Raw genomic sequence first — 16083 nt, forward strand, 5'->3', positions numbered from 1 at the left:
CGAGGTTCTCCGCAACCACGCCCCGGCATCCTCGCGTGAGATGGGAACCCAATGGCCGTCGACTCGGTGCCGGCGACGGGATCCTCGACGCCGACGCGAATCGTGGCATCGGACGCGGCGCCCACAAACAGGCTGCACCGCACGACGGTGAAATCCTCGCCGCCGCCCTCGAGCAGGACCTCCATGGCCCTCTTGTCGACATGGGGCACGGCGAGGGCCAGGCGATACAGCGGCACCATGAGCAGCGGCACGTCGCGCGCGTGGCGCGAGATGCCGGTCGTGCTGCAGACGACGAGGCGCGGCCTGCCGCCGAGGCCGTCGGCGCGCAGGCGCGTCAGGGCGCCGAGCAGCGCCTTGATGCCGTTCTCGCAGACGTGGGGGTCCTCGAAGGAGAGGCCCTTCATGCGGGCGCCGATGGTGAAGATGACCGTGTCGACGAGGTGCGTGGCGTCCTTTTGGAGGACCTGCGCCACGGCGGCGGCGTCGTGGGCGTTGCCGGCGACGATGCGTAGATTCGGGTGCGCATCGAGGGGCAGGTGGGCTGTGAGGTTGGCGGGGGTGCGGCAGAGGGCGATGGCGCGGTGGCCTGCGGCGAGGGTTGCGCGGAGGGTGGCGAGGCCGACGCCGGAGGAGGCGCCGAGGAAGGCGACCGTCTTGGACATTGGGGTATTGGTGCGATGTTGGTGAGATGTCAAGTGTATTCGCTTGACTGAAGATGGTGGTGGTGACGATGGTGATGATGTTGATGATGGTGATGATGGTGATGATGTTGTGATGGTGATGATGGTGATGATGGTGATGAGTGATCAGAAGTGCTTGATGCTGGTGAGACTGCTTGATGAGACGGCCACATGTAAATACCATGCGGCACCATGCATCTTATAGAGATCAAGCCCATCACCGACCAGCAGACTGACGCCGAGCAGACAGCCCTCGGCGCCGGCGCGGATTCGGCACGGAAAAGCGGGGCTCGCGCTTTTCTCGCGCTTTTCTCGCGCCGTTTCGGGCGACGCCGCTGTGCCGATGAGCACGCGAGCGCCGGCGACAGTCCGAGACGGAGCGGCGTGAAGGTATATGGGTATGACATTGGTGTGAGAATGAGGATGGTATAAAGGACTTGATGGCATTCTAGTGCACTTTTGCGTGGTACACCCTCTGCATCGTCACAACAGGAAGCCCTGTCCTACTTCAACTATCCTGCACATCTCATCAATCCATGTACCATCATCTCGCCATGGGTGCCGCCATTACACAAACCGCCTCGATTGAGATCCAGGCCTCCCCAGAAACAGTCCGGTCCATAGTGCGTGTCTCCTGTCCACAATTACGTCCCTCAAACGACGGCCAAACTCATCTGACGGTGCCAGTTCCTCGACTTTGCACGCTACGGACCATGGCAGACGTCTTCGACATACAGCCAGCAACCACGGGACAGAGGCCCCGTCGACTGAAAAAGGGAGACAACCTCCGCGTCAACATGCAGGGCTTCACCTTTCGTCCTCACGTTGAAGTAGGCCCATCACCACCCAGCATCCCGCCCGCCTTTCCTTTCGCTGACGCGCCGCCAGGCCAACGCGCCCGACGTCTTCACGTGGGTCGGCTCGATCCCGCCCCTCCTCTGGGGCACGCACCACTTCCCTCTTCACGCCGAGCACCGAGACCCCCGGCGGCACGACGTTTGTGCAGCGCGAAGACTTCGAGGGGCTCCTCACCGTGCCGTTCTGGCCGTGGCGCCACAGCTTCAAGCCGAGCGAGCCCTGGGCGCGGTTCAACGCCGGGCTGAAGAGGCAGTCGGAGCGTGTCTCGGGGCGGGGCTAGCTGTTCTTTCTTTTGGGGTGTGCGTAGTGTGCATGCTGGGAATGCTGTCTTGCCTCGTTCAGCAGGCGGGGAGACAGACTGACGAGGCTAGTAGAGGATGTTGCTCGGTAACGCAGATCGTCCTGTGCATGGGTTATCGCACAGCGTTTATGAGACATACCCTTCTTCACGTTTCCAATGAGTCTGGCCGCGAGAACAGGGCGGCCATCCTTCTGAGCCGGCCGGCGGAAACCAGAGACACGATCTGCCCGCGTGGTGCGACGGGGCCACTGCGTTCTGCGTCGGTCGGCGTGACCAGATCGGGACCGCTGATCGCTGCCGCATGGGGTGCCGCGTGGGGGGAGCGACGCGCGCTGGCAGGTGACGGAGCAAGATGGATCGACCGGCAGAGATGCATGTGAATGTTCGTCCTGCCGGTGATGACAGATTGGATGTCTGGAGGTTGAAGCGTCGATACAGAAAGAGGAAATGCACACAAATGGTGGCATCGCCGAGGCGAGCGTACCTGCCTTTGGCTCGACGAGAGTACCTGCCTTTGGTGTATTTGCAAGGCAGGTCAAGGCAGGTGTACCTGCCGGCGGCCAGCGTGACGCCCGGTGGATCGTTTCAGCGTCGTCGCTTCCTGGCCTCTCCCTGGGGGTGCCTATCGTACCTACGTAGGTACCTAGGAAGGCATTTCGCTCTCACTGGCGGTACCCGTGGCAGGTATCGAGGCCAGCTCAGGCGCCTCGCCTCTCAGGCGCCTCTAGCCTTGGCAGCCTGAAGCTCATGCCCAACAACACCAAAACCATTCGTCCAAAATAGCACATGGCCAGCGGCACACGCTTCTCTGCTTCGCCATCCCTCGGCATCATGCAGCCCGCCGTTCCTCTCCTATTCCAGCCGCTCCCTCTGCCTCTGCCCCTCTGCCTCTTCGCCTGGCCTGTGAGGACCAGGCACCTCAACAGGCATCTCAGCAGGCACCGAGCAACCAACACCACCAAGCCACATCGTCTGGCATCCACGAGTCCCATCGTCTCAATAGTCCTGCACAGCTCCATCATCGTGCAGCCGCACCAGCTCGAACGGGACGGGAGCCAAGCCGCGAGCCAACCTTGCTTGTCTTGTCCCGCTCGACCTAGCCAGGACGCCCTCGCCCGCACAGCACGCGCTGCTGCCCACCCGACATCGGACGGCGAACACTGCCAACACACCGTTGCGGCCTGGCCAGAAGAGGAAGAGAGCAGACAAGACGGGCACAGGCACAGACACCCTGCCTTGCCTGCACAGCACTGCAATCCAGGGCGGGTCACCTGCCCACAACCAGAGACACACCACACCCACACGACCGCCACCGAATCACATCAATCACATCAATTGCCGTCGCAAGCCACGGCATCTCTGTGTGACGAGACTGGTCGTCTCGAACGCCTCTGCCTCGATAGGGTTCGGGCGAGATCAGCGTTCACATGTGAGGCTGTCACGCCGACCCGGCCTGACGACTCGGTATTCATACTCGACTCTTCGCCCTCGTCCTCGCTTCGCCTTCATACTCGCGACAAACCTTGACTTGAACGCGCCATGACTTGACCTTGCCAGAACGTTACCTCGCCATAACACACGCTCACCTCCACCAGAACCACGGCAGATCCACCAGACAGGCCCAGACCGCCTCTTCAACCCGCCCAACAAACAAAACTACACCCCCGCCAGCGCCCCGTCAACGCCCTGCCACTGCCCCCCCTCCCCCCGACGCCCCTCCGTAGCACCCCGCTGGCGGCACACAAGCGGCAGTCCGCGTTCCTCTGGCCTCCTCTCCACGAATCGAACAGTATCACCAGTGTCCACCAAAACCCGAGCCCCCTGCCACCACCGACGCCTAGCCTAGGGCGCGTGCCTTGCGATCCACGATCCCCTCACTCGCTCACCCACGGCACGAATCAGTCCTGTCCCGCTTTTGTTCTGCTGTGCGTTGTGACTCGACTCACTCGAAGCATGAGAAAAAACTCAAATCACTACGATCATACTTAAGAAAATCACCGCCATTCTGCTGCATCCTCCGACATTGGATGACACAACACTCTTCAGCTCTCTGTCTCGCCCTCGTCTGATCTACGCACCATCAGCGGCTGTCACTGAGCAGCACAGCACTCACTGAGACCCGTCCCTGGGCACCTCGGCACAGGCCGTCTTACCGTTGAACGACACTACTCAGAGCAGCACCCACTACCACTTCAGAGTGCTCTCCTGCTCCAGCGTTCGAGACGGCCTTTACCCAGCGTTTATCGCGCCCTTGCAGACGCCACGCACAAAGCCGTCCGGAATATCCTCGTCCTGCATCTCTGACGGCACTGCGACACCAGCACCAGGAAATCCTAAAACCCCAACCCACGCAACGTAAGAACAGCCAGAACCTGCACCGCCGCCGCCATAAACAACAACACGCGTTCGTCTTGATTCTCGGCTGCATCCCCCGATCCCAGCACCTGCAGCCGCCTGCATAACCCACCCTGGAGCCGAGCCTGTTGCGCGCCCTCACCGCTCGTCGCCGTCCAATCGTCATCCCAAGACGTGCCCACGCTCCCCTGGCTAGACCACCCGTCTGGCTCTTGTTATTGATCGTCTCCATCGACGACTTGCTGCACGGCTTTCCAGTTGAGACAAGGGGAAAAAAAAACCCACGAGACCCATCCAGGGCATCACATCCCACTCTCGCCTGGGCCCCTGGCACGTCTCGTCGCTGGAACGACCGCCGTTGACCGCAACTTCTCCTCACCTTGACTGGCGAGGCCTTCATTTCCGCCTCTTTCGTTTGTTTTGGGTCATTTCGGACCGCATCACGTATTTGACCGTCTGCACCGGCACGCACTCGTCAGCTCCAAGTGAACCTCGACGTCTCTCGACGGCTCTGCGACGTCCACAGCGAGACCTTCACCTGCGTCCTTCTCGCTGTCAACAACGCCGTTCACGGACTGATGAGGGCCGCCGCTGCATCAGAGACCCCACCTATCGCCATATCTGCACGCATTGGCATCATCACGCCCTCTGCGAGTCAAGGGATTTCCACGATTGTGTCGTAGACGACCCCCAAGACCATGGATCCCCGCATCTCTCGCCTCTCCCACATGGGAGCTGCCGGTTCGCGATCCTCCGTCGCCGCCTCCGACACGACCTACCATTCTTTCCACGATGTCGAGCTGTTTCCGCCAGCATCACCACCCAGGGCCACCAACAAGTCAACAACCGTCCACCCGACGACCCCACAAAAAGAGAACCAACGTCCTCACCCCTCCTCTACCGAGATGAAGCGACAAGATTCGGGCTACGAATCAATTCCCCCGCGCACATCCTTTTCCAGCCAGCCCCGCCGCACATCCGTTGCATCCTCCTCCGGATCGGGTCCCCACACGCCCCGCGCCCGACCCTGCTCCCGCCCCGGCCGTCCCGTCATCCGCCGCTCGCCCCAGTCATCGCCCTACCCTGCGCGGCCGCAGATGGCCCAGGTCCAGGCCATGCACAACGCCCGCTCTCAGCCGAATCACGCTTCAGGCTTCTTTCACTTCCCGGCGCACCCCACCGACCTCACCCCGCCGTCGCCGCCAAAACAGCAGGACCAGGAAGAGCGCGAAATCGTCAGGTCGATCCCCTCGCCGCCACCGCAGCCGACACACTACTGGACGAGCGACCAGACAAGGAGGCTTGAGTATGCCGCCATCGACGCTGCGCATCAGGGGATCAAGGGCTGGGTGAGGCGTCACCTCGTGCCCGAGTGTTTCGTGCCGCGGGAGAAGACACCGGTTGCATTCGACGACGAGACGGGCAGCGTGAGGCGCTATCGCATGGAACTCGAGGAAGAAGAGAGGGAAGGCGAGAAGAAGGGGTGGGCGTGGGCACGGATGAAGAGCTGGTGATGCACATCTCTCATCGAGCTGCGGCCGGACCAAGAGACGATCACTGGTGCGGATCGACAACTATGGAAACGACGACAAGAAGACTGACGAAAGAGGAAGACTGATGACTGGCATGACGTTGACGATGGGTTTGTTTTCATTGCACGCGGCGAAATCCGTCGCCTGGCGTTCTATACCCTGCCTTGTCCTGCCCCCCTGCATACTTGCATTACTGCATCATTGCGTTGCTGCATTGTTTTGCGATGATTATCACTAGTATTTTCCTATGTTTCTGGCATTGCAGTCGTAATTGCGGAGGATGCACATGGAAGGGCGATACAGGAGCATTCTGAAGCCGAGGATGGCATAGAGAGGTGTCATAGAGAGGTGCACAGAGATTGTAGTTGACCTGCGGGGTTGTATCCGTAACGACGGAGACAATAGTAGCGTCCTTGTGCCCAACATAATAGAAAGCATGACCAAGATGCGCCGTGGTTTCAAATGACTCGCCTAATCGACATACAGCCGAAGACTACCAGTGCTAAGCTCTAGGTCTAAAGTGATGAATACCTCTTTCAGCATAAGCACTAAAGGGCGCCCGCGCCTTCCCTCATCGTAGGCCTGTTCACAAGCTGGTACCACTGTGGTGCCGGAATTAAGTTTATGAAATATATGGTAAGAGACCCATCGGTGGCGGTGTCGTGTCTATATGGTTGGTGTTTCGAGAGGAACGCCGCCCATTGCAGGGCGAACTTCTGCCAAGAAAAACATTCTAGGGGTGAGAGATTCAAGCAAAATTCCGCTACCTGGCGATCAGCTTCTGACAAAGGAAATCAACCAGGCATTATCCCAGATTCTGTGCCTCGCACATCTTTCGGTACATCTCGCTCGTGGCAAGAAGCTCCTCATGCGTCCCGGTATCAACAATTCTACCACCGTGGAAGATGCATATCATATCAGCATGGCGCACCGTCGACAGTCGATGGGCGACGGCAACGGTAATCCGATCGCCCGTCTTGGCAGCCTCGTTCAGCGCGTCCTGCACGATTCGCTCCGACTGCGTGTCCAGCGCGCTGGTGGCCTCGTCGAGGAGGAGCAGTCGAGGCTTTCGGATCAACGCTCTCGCGATGGCGATGCGTTGCCGCTGGCCGCCTGAAAGCTGGAGGCCGTTGCTGCCACAGTTTGTGTCTAGACCGTCTGGTAGCGAGCTGATAAAGTCCCATGCGTTGGCGGAGTGACACGCGGCGATGATGTCTGCCTCGGGTACTTTCGACGTGCCTCCGCTCGGCACGCCCATGGAGATGTTCTCACGGATCGTGCCGGGGTAGAGCTTGGGCTCCTGCTGCACGAGGGCGACGTCGTTTCGGTACGCCCAGGGGTTCAGCGAAGACAGGGGCTGGCCGTCGACAAGGAGTCGACCCGTTACCGGGTCGTAGTAGCGTTCTAGCATGGCGATCATGGTGCTCTTGCCGCAGCCGGAAGCGCCGACGAATGCGACGAATTGTCCTTGTTTGATCTAAGGTACTCAAGTCAGCAAAGAGAGGTTTGTGTTGTGGGGTGAGAGGGGCTCACAGTGAGATCGATGCCACGGAGGATACGTGCGTCGGGCCTCATGGGATATGAGAACTTCACGTCCTCAATATCGAGGCTCTTGAAACCTTGGGGAGCCATGTCTCGGTTCTCTGGGGTCTCGCGGATTGTAGGTTCAAGCTGCTGGAGCCAGAAGAGGTAGTTTGCGGCGCCCGTTGCCTTGGTCATGCTGCCGGAGAAGCCAAACAATATAGAGGCCTGCTGACCAGAAAAGTACACAGCAAGGAATGTAGTGAAGAATTCAACCATGGTTAGCTGCCCAAAGGATACAAGACGACATCCGTACCTATCATGGGGATGAGATCAGCAACCACACTTCAGGCTAGGATCTTGTACAAGATGAGTTACGCACCAGAAACCCAGTGCCTGAAACCAGTATTCGACACTCTGGGTAAAGGCAAAAGGAAGCATGATAAGTGTGATGGGTTTACGCGAGTCTGCGATGGCGTGTGCCAGCTCTGCGTCGTATCTCTCGAGGACTTTCCGCTCAATAGCCAACGACGACACCGTGCGGATCGAATTGATGGCTTCCGAGGCTATCGATGCACTCTGCGAAAAGCGTTTGTTGATTTTGGCGTCCATAGCTGACTCCATCCTGATGCGAGCATACCCCGAGATCAGCATAGGGGGCAGACCGGCAAATACTACCACGACGCCGAGCCTCCATCCGTAGGCCAGCGCGAGGACAGAGCATGATACAACGCCGACGATGGAGATGAGAATCAAGGCAACGGTGAAGCCCATGAGCTCGAATACAGCCTGGGGGTAGGAGTCGGTTCGGCTGCTCAGGGCACCTGTAGTGTTTTCTGGCCGGTCGAAAAACTGGAGATCCTGGCGCAGCATGTCGTTGACGATTTGCTTCCGATATTTATGGTTAAGAGTCTGGGAGTCACGGTCAGCTGGGCAATTCAAGAGGGTGGCTATCATGAAAGGTGCCTTACCTGGGCGACCACGTTGGATGAATACCCAATAATGAAGTACACGACAAGACAGCCGCAAGCCATGACGAACAACATGAGCGCGAGGAAATTGCCCTCCTTTCGCATTTCATTACCTGTGAGCTTGAAGACATCGATGAATTTTGACATCAGCACGGCCTGGCCTGGATAAGCACCAGCTGCCAAGCAGCAGCCCGTGAAAAGGGCCAGATAGGTCCAGATAAGCTCAGGAGTAGATCTGATAATCTTGAGAATGGTAGTCACGAGCCCAGTGCTCTTCCAGTTCTCAAAATCATCACGGGAGAGGCGAGACGCTATGCCTTGTTGTGCTGTCGTCGAGTACCGCGTAAGCGATCGGGTGAGCTCGACAGATTTGCGGTCAGCCGCACCGTCGGCCGTGGCGTCGTCGTCATCATCTTCGGAATCCAGCTTGGCTGCGACTGAAAGGTCCTGGGCTTTGACGAGGCGGGAATACCCACCCTCTGCTTCGAGGAGGGACTGGTGGGTGCCTTGTTCGATGATGCGACCGTGCTCCATAACGACAATATTATCGGCGTTCCGAATAGTAGCAAGCTTATGGGCAATAGTGATGGTGGTGCGACCTTTGGACACGTTGTCAAGGGCCTTCTGGACGACTTCTTCGGCGTGCGGGTCGAGAGCGCTGGTGGCCTCGTCGAGAAGGAGAATCTTAGGCTGTGAGACGATGCTGCGGGCGATGGCCACGCGTTGCTTTTGGCCGCCAGATAGAAGCCCACCGCGTTCTCCGATGACCGTGTCGTAACCTTCGGGGAGCTCACTGATAAAATCGTGGGCAAAGGCGACCTTGGCTGCCTCTTGCACACGGGCTAACTTCTGCTCCTTGGACTCGTCCTCCCAGCCCGTACCAGCTAGACCATTGGCAATGTTATCGAAGACAGTACCGGAGAAGAGGACAGGTTCCTGCTGGACGAGACGGACTTGTTTCCTCAGCCAACTAACATTTAGGCTGTCGATAGGACGACCGTCGAGCTTCAAGCAACCCGAGTTGGGGTTATACCATCGCTCGATGAGGCCGATGATGGTACTCTTACCAGAGCCACTAGCTCCAACAAGAGCCGTTACCTTACCGGCAGGAATGCGCAGGGTGAAGTTATTCAGAACAGTAACGCCAGGGCGCATAGGGTAGCTAAAGACGATGTTCTCGCATTCAAGAGTACCCTCAACGACGTCAGGCTTCGCACCCGAAGGATCGTTCGGGTCAATCTTCGAGGGGCGGTCGATGAGGCGGAACAGCTCAGCAGCTGCAGCTGCAGCACGGCTGAAGTCGATCAGGTAGGGAGCGATTGAAGTCAGACTAGAGGCGGCCACAATGACGGACATGAGGACGCTATAGGCTGTCAGTAAGGAGACACAGACAGGCTTAGAAGTAGGAAATAGAGGACATCCGGGGGCACGCACATAAAAACGTCTCCTGGCTCGTCTACCTCCCCCTTGACGAGCATGCTGATGGCTTGCCAGAAACACAGACCCATTCCAGCAAACATGATAAAGTATTCAGCCGAGAACATGATCCCAAAAAGTAGGTTCTTCTTGTTACCGAGTCGGCGAGCTTCTTTCAAGTAAGAGTCAAAGTTCTCAACTAGTCTGGTGCGGAGGGCGAAAGCCTGGATAGTGCGGGCGCTGGAGAGCACGCTCTCGACGAAACTGCCTCCCTGCGCATGAACTTTGAGGATTTCGGTCTCGATACCGGCCTCGATAGTGGAGGCTACTCCGATGACGAGCAGCGTAGCAGGGGCAATACAGCAAGTAATAAGGGTGAGCTTCCACTGTGTGGCAAAGGCCAGAGCGAAGGCGGCGACAAACGCTGCAAGTCCCTGGAAGACCATGCCGAGCTTCTCGGAGATGCCAGCCTGGATAAGCTTGCCGTTGGAGGTGGCCTGGACGGCAATGGATCCGCCCTCGGCCGCATCAAAGTAGGCTACGTCCTGACTTAAACCGGCTCGGAGATACGCAGTGCGGATATTGCGAGTTGTGCGATAAGCGGCGAGTGTTAAGAAGGTGGCGTAGCCGTAACTGAGTTTGAAGCGCACGATGCCGATGATAAAGAAGTAGAGGCTACAAAATGGCATTCGCCGGTCAGCTAGAGTCCTTGCTCACACACCGTTGAGATACTTACGCAAGCCGAGATGCATCTTTACGGAACTCCGCTGGCGTATTCTGGCCGGTCACGAACTTGGTGATGACGGTGATGAACTGGCCGAAAACCAGGTTGACCATTGCCATGGCCACGCCTGAGCCGACGGCACACAAGATGGCCACAGCCTGCATCGAGTGTTCGGATTTGGTGCCATATTTGAAGATTCTCTGTCATGTATTAGCTCATCATTCGGCTAGGTAGCGCGACACACGTTTCCTCACAATATAACCTTCCACAGGGCCCATGTTCTTCTCTTCGTCCACCTTACCATCACGCTTCTCTGCGACGGGGATATAGGCGGGCGTGGGGGCCAGACCTGGACTCATTGGGCTGTCCCCTTGTGTTGCCTTTTCGTTTGCGACGGCCATCGCGACGGTCTCTCGAAAGACTGTACCGGTAGAAGGGACGGTTGGCGCAGTGGGCTGGGGCGCAGATTGCAACTTGGCACCTTTTTCGAGGTTGGAGGAGGCAGATGAAGGCAATGAATAGGAAGGCGATGAAGATGAAGCTGGGGGGATTATGAGTTTTGACCTTAAGACATGAATACAATTTGGGTTGCCCTGCCTTCGTAACACAGAGTATTGAAGTTCTCCACCCCAATGACGGTGCCCGGGCCCGACTTTGGTATGCCGTGGGTCAGAACTCTCACAGGTGTTGCCTGTCGGGTATCGGGGTTCGCGGGCGCCGTACTCCATTTTTCACGGACGATTGAGTCAGTGAGCAGCGGATATAGTATAGGGCGCATTGCGGCTAGCCCGTCTTTCCCTTTTGGACCCATCACGAGAAGGCCGACCTAGAAATTCGGGGCCCGGCCGGGGCTACGGGAATACTTGCCAACCCCCGAAATCCCGATGCCAAGTCCAGATGCCATACCAAGGTAAATACAGCGGAGTCATGTTGATTGAACCTAAATCATGTCTCTTGCAGCTAATCGCCACGACCTCTCCCTCGGTGCACCTACCCATTTATGCCACCATTTTCGTGGTCACATGACGAGCCGGAAGTGCCGACCCGTGGAGATGGTTTCCTGGCACTTGACGTTGGAACTCTACAGGACCGTTTGTGTATTTCAAACCCAGTTTGCGACTATATCCATTGATTATAGACCAACCCTACAGCGTGGCTGCTTCATCCGATCGCCCTCTCATCAGCACGACATCTTTGATAGTTGTTATGGCGCCTCTTGTTACCCACCAAGTTCGATCCCTACTCGACAACCTCACGGACGATGGCATCGATAGCAGAAATGTAAAATTGAAGTTTCACGAGCATCCAGAGGAGCTTGCGCGATGGTGCAAATTTCTGCAGAGGGACGACTCCTGCGAATCAACCCGAACATCTGACCATGGCAATAGGCATGAAGACAAGGAATTAGAGAACCACCGCGACAGCCGTACTACGAATGGTTCCGGTGCTCAACAAGCCCCCGATCGACGACACCCGCGTCTCAGCATCGCCATCCACATCGTGGGGTCTCGCGGCGATATCCAGCCTTTTATACCTATCGCCCAAATGCTCGCGGGCCCGCGCTATGGCCACCGTGTGCGGATCTGTACGCACCCTCACTTCAAGGACTTTATAGAATCCCACGGCGTCGAGTTCTTCAGTATCGGTGGGGATCCTGAGGCTCTCATGGCATACATGGTCAAAAATATGGGCTTAATACCTAACCGTACGAGCATCAAAGCCGGCGACGTCAAAAGGAGGCGCAAAGAGATGTGGGAAATAATTAATGGCTGCTGGCGAAGCTGCATTGAGGCTGGCGATGGCACTGGAGACCCCTTGACTGCAACATCTATTAAAGATCCCGAAGAGCTCTTCTTGGCTGACCTTATTATCGCTAACCCACCATCAATGGCCCATATACATTGTGCCGAAAAGCTGAGCATTCCACTCCACATGGTGTTCACCATGCCATGGTCGCTTACCGAGGCCTTCCCACACCCCCTGTCGGCCATGGCGTATAGGGATGCGGACCAGGGCGTAGCTAACTACATGTCTTTCCTCATGGTAGAGCTACTGACCTGGGAAGGGTAAGTGGCCTCTCTCCTTAGCTTGATTGGTGTTATTCGATGTCATTGTTGCCCTCAGATAGTCGGCTGACGCTTCCACAGGCTTGGTGACCTGATAAACAGACTCCGGGTGCAAACCCTCCACCTCGACCCTCTGAGCGCCTTTTGGGGGTCTCAGCTCCTCTTTAGACTTCACGTTCCATATACTTATCTTTGGTCCAAGGCCCTGGTGCCCAAGCCGAAAGATTGGCGCTCCTATATCAACATCACGGGGTTCTCCTTCTTGCCCTCGTCCACCTCATATACGCCCCCGCCAGAGCTTCGGACCTTTCTCAAAAGCGGGCCTGCGCCCATCTACATTGGTTTTGGCTCTATAGTCGTCGACGATCCACTGAGCCTAACCAAAACGGTGTTCGAAGCTATCAAAATCGCCGGCGTTCGTGCGATCGTCTCCGAGGGCTGGGGTACGTTCAGGTGCCAGGATAACATCCCGGAGAATGTGTTCATGCTGGGAAACTGCCCCCACGACTGGCTTTTCCCACAAGTCGCTGCCGTTGTCCACCACGGAGGTGCTGGGACCACGGCAGCGGGCATAGCTACCGGAAAACCAACAGTCATTGTGCCGTTCTTCGGCGATCAGCCTTTCTGGGGCCAAATGATCGCTCGCGCCGGCGCGGGCCCCATGCCCATACCTTTCAAAGACCTGACAGCCGACAACCTGGCCGACAGCATCAAATTCTCCCTGCGACCCGAGGCCGGCACAGCCGCGCTGAAAATGGCTCGAATTATCGCATCAGAGGACGGCGCCAGTGGCGCAGCTGACGACATTCAAGCTCGCATTGATAGGGATGCACTCTGGTGCGCATTGTCTCCCGATAGGATTGCTATTTGGGAGCACAAGGTCAAAGGTACCCGCATAAGCGGCTTTGCGCTGGCATGTTTGATCGAAAAGGGTCTGGTCGACTATCATGACGTCAAGATAATCAGGCATAAGACTTGGAACCTTGACGACGGAGCCAAGCATCCTCTTGTGGGCGCGGCGGCAGCTGCGTCGTCCTTCATCACAGCCATAATGTTAGCGCTGGGAGATTATTCTAATGAACTCAAGAAACGTCCGGTATCAACAGCGTCTAAAGGCAAGCCGCGGCCAGTCGAGCCGAATTTGTCTACCATGGTGGCCGAAGACGAAGCCGCGCCGCTCGAAGACAACCTCCAAAATCTATCCAGAAGTGAGCATAGGCATGCCGAGAACCATCGACCAGATCCGAGGGCCTTGGAACGGCTCGATGCCCTTGTCCTTGAGACAGCTGCGAAACTAGTGCCGGGGTCATTGGCCCAACAGCCCACATCGTCCTCAATCAACCTGCGTCAGGTGGCTGTACAAACCAAGTACCAAGGCCGGCGCGGCAATTCTAGATTTATCATGCGAGCCACGGGACGATTGGCTGGCGATCTGAGCAAGGCCTGTCTCAGGGTCCCCGTTTCGCTATCATATAACATTGCCAATGGCTTCCATAATTTGGCTTGGTACAGCTTCATGCACAAGATGGACGCTCGGCGGCGCGATGAGATCGATGGATGGAAAAGCGGTCTACGCGCTGCTGCCAAGGAGTCTTCATTGTCATTATGGGAAGCCTTCACCAGTGTATTCCTAAGTCCATATCTGGGCGTCAAAGAGGGCGGAATGAAAGGACTCATGATCGGCACCTACCTCGGCGCCCGAGGCTGCTTCTGCCTCCTTGGAGCTTGTAAGTTCATTCCTTCGTCTAGAATCAAGGCCCTTCTTTCCTATCGGGAGGACTGCAGATGGCCTGAGCCTCAAGTCCTCCAGATAGTTAACCGATCCCAGCGTTGTTTGCCATACCAGGGTATTCTCTCAAGGGAGTCGAGAGAGAGTTAACCAAAGGTTGTTCTACGAGGTTGCGAAGAGAAATCACGTTGATACGACTCAGACAGGCAGCATCTGATATGCAACACGCAACAACAGAGGATATCTATCAAGTGATAAAAAAGTGGGAATCTTTACAACAACTTTCAAGTGGGACGGACCTGTCGTAACCTGTACCGGGCGCGACAGGCTTCCCGACCGGCCCAATTCGAGGGGTAGTGGATGGATCGTGCCTCAGCCACTTGAGGTTTCATTGTAGACTGTATGCCTCATGCATCGATATTTTCAATCTGATTACTTCCCGTGTGAAGGTTTCCTGCGAAGGTCCATTTTACGATGCTTGATTACCTACTTAAATTAGGGCCCTGATCTATAGTACGCCAAATGCTTCCGATCGGTTAGTCATCTTGGTCAAGATACCAACGTTCACATCGCGTGTTGTGCTCACTTTGACTGATTTTATTTCAAGATTCAGCACTCTTCACTGGTAATATGATGCATTTAGACTACATTAACTACCTTGAATGGTGCCGAACCATTTCAACAACACGCCAAATTTACTCACTTTTAGGCGGCCCTGTGTAGTGTCGACGGCCCCACGCGACATACCAGCCAACTGACAACAAAGTAGCAAAGGTAAAAACGACGGGTGCGTAGTTGACAGAAAGCGCAGTCACAGGCAGCGGCGACGGCATACAAAATAACGGCACAGCTAGTATGGTCCATCCTAAGGCGCATCAGTAATTGTCTCCCTTCACTTCTGAGGGAACTCACCTATGGTCACAACATTGCATGCGTAACCCCATTCGCCAAGGCTGAACGATGCTTTCTCGAGGTGCTTGCGGCCGTTCATGAGACTGATGGTCACTGGCGTGGCGTACGCGCACGTTAGGCAGATGACGCCGACCCCGGAGAAAGCACTGAACGCTGCATTCGATCCAAAGTAAAGCAATCCAAGCAGAAGCTCCACCACCATGAGGAACATCATGGCATTCAGCGGTACCTGGAGGCCCGTGTGGATTTGACTCCACCACTTGGAACCGGGAAGTGTTCCGTCCCGACAAATGGCCCACGTACAGCGAGAGGAGGCAGTGGTGCAGCCGACTCCACAGATGATACCGAGGATCACGAGAGGCAGCAGAAGCGCAAAAGAAGCAGCGGACGAGCCTACGGCGCTTTTGATGATGGTCGGAGTAGGCTGTGCCAAGGAAGAAGTTGCCAACAATGTTTGAATATCCGGTAGGACAAAAACAAGGGGGATCAAGAACAGAAGACCAGCTACGGTATTGATGCAGGCAGTTGCAACCATTGCCTTGGGTACCTGCGTGCTCGGCTGACGCACTTCTTCGCACATCCTATTGTTGAGTTAGTCCTGCTTGGCTATCCACCATCTGCGGATTGAAGGTCGTAACGTACGAAAGGATCATGCCAGTTGACGATGTGGCATAGCCAGCGTGCATCAGGCCAATGCAGAAAGACCATGCATCCGGCCAACCCGACTCTGTTTCAAAATGACCAAAGACATAGTCCGCAGAGTGGCGTCCGTTCTTTGCAACAACAAGAACAGTTATAGTTATGGCAAAGACGCCTGCGAATGTCCAGAACACCGCCGCAGTCTACGGTCTCGTCAATAGTTTGATCTCTATAACACCAATCGCACGTAGATATAGCGCTGACTTACATCAATCCATGGAAGCCAGCGGTTTCCACAAGAGGATACAAAATTACAAAACAGTGTTATGGCGGCGAAATAGAAGAAAAAGCTGATATGGTGTGCCGGGGAAGATGGAAT

General features: G+C 56.4%; 5 protein-coding genes across 5 annotated transcripts in view; 2 read left to right on the plus strand and 3 right to left on the minus strand.

Moving 5' to 3' along the window:
- Positions 1-662, minus strand: part of VDBG_09581 (fungal specific transcription factor domain-containing protein) — a gene marked incomplete at both ends in the record, with an annotated part of 3804 nt that extends 3142 nt beyond the window's left edge. The window contains one exon of the mRNA XM_003000340.1: positions 49-662. Within this exon, the coding sequence (XP_003000386.1) occupies positions 49-662 (614 nt within the window). The remainder of the gene's footprint in view (positions 1-48) is intronic.
- A 4230-nt stretch (positions 663-4892) lies between these two features.
- On the plus strand, positions 4893-5708 carry VDBG_09582 (conserved hypothetical protein; the record flags this gene model as incomplete). The annotated part of the gene is made up of 1 exon (XM_003000341.1): positions 4893-5708. One exon carries the CDS (start codon positions 4893-4895, stop codon positions 5706-5708), a length of 816 nt encoding a protein of 271 aa, XP_003000387.1.
- Positions 5709-6531: 823 nt separating this feature from the next.
- Positions 6532-10759, minus strand: VDBG_09583 (multidrug resistance protein; the record flags this gene model as incomplete). Its single annotated transcript, XM_003000342.1, has 7 exons — positions 6532-7203; positions 7260-7563; positions 7630-8159; positions 8219-9581; positions 9653-10309; positions 10371-10558; positions 10613-10759. 7 exons carry the CDS (start codon positions 10757-10759, stop codon positions 6532-6534), a joined length of 3861 nt encoding a protein of 1286 aa, XP_003000388.1.
- Positions 10760-11619: 860 nt separating this feature from the next.
- VDBG_09584 (CHIP6) lies at positions 11620-14303 on the plus strand (the record flags this gene model as incomplete). The annotated part of the gene is made up of 3 exons (XM_003000343.1): positions 11620-11639; positions 11747-12424; positions 12506-14303. 3 exons carry the CDS (start codon positions 11620-11622, stop codon positions 14301-14303), a joined length of 2496 nt encoding a protein of 831 aa, XP_003000389.1.
- Positions 14304-15045: 742 nt separating this feature from the next.
- Positions 15046-15751, minus strand: VDBG_09585 (conserved hypothetical protein; the record flags this gene model as incomplete). The annotated part of the gene is made up of 2 exons (XM_003000344.1): positions 15046-15646; positions 15708-15751. The coding sequence occupies 2 exons, from the start codon at positions 15749-15751 to the stop codon at positions 15046-15048; spliced, it is 645 nt and encodes a 214-aa protein (XP_003000390.1).
- Positions 15752-16083: the final 332 nt, after the last annotated feature.

This window comes from Verticillium alfalfae, genomic scaffold (genome assembly GCF_000150825.1).
Source record: "Verticillium alfalfae VaMs.102 supercont1.15 genomic scaffold, whole genome shotgun sequence".
In the NCBI taxonomy this organism is placed as follows: domain Eukaryota; kingdom Fungi; phylum Ascomycota; class Sordariomycetes; order Glomerellales; family Plectosphaerellaceae; genus Verticillium; species Verticillium alfalfae.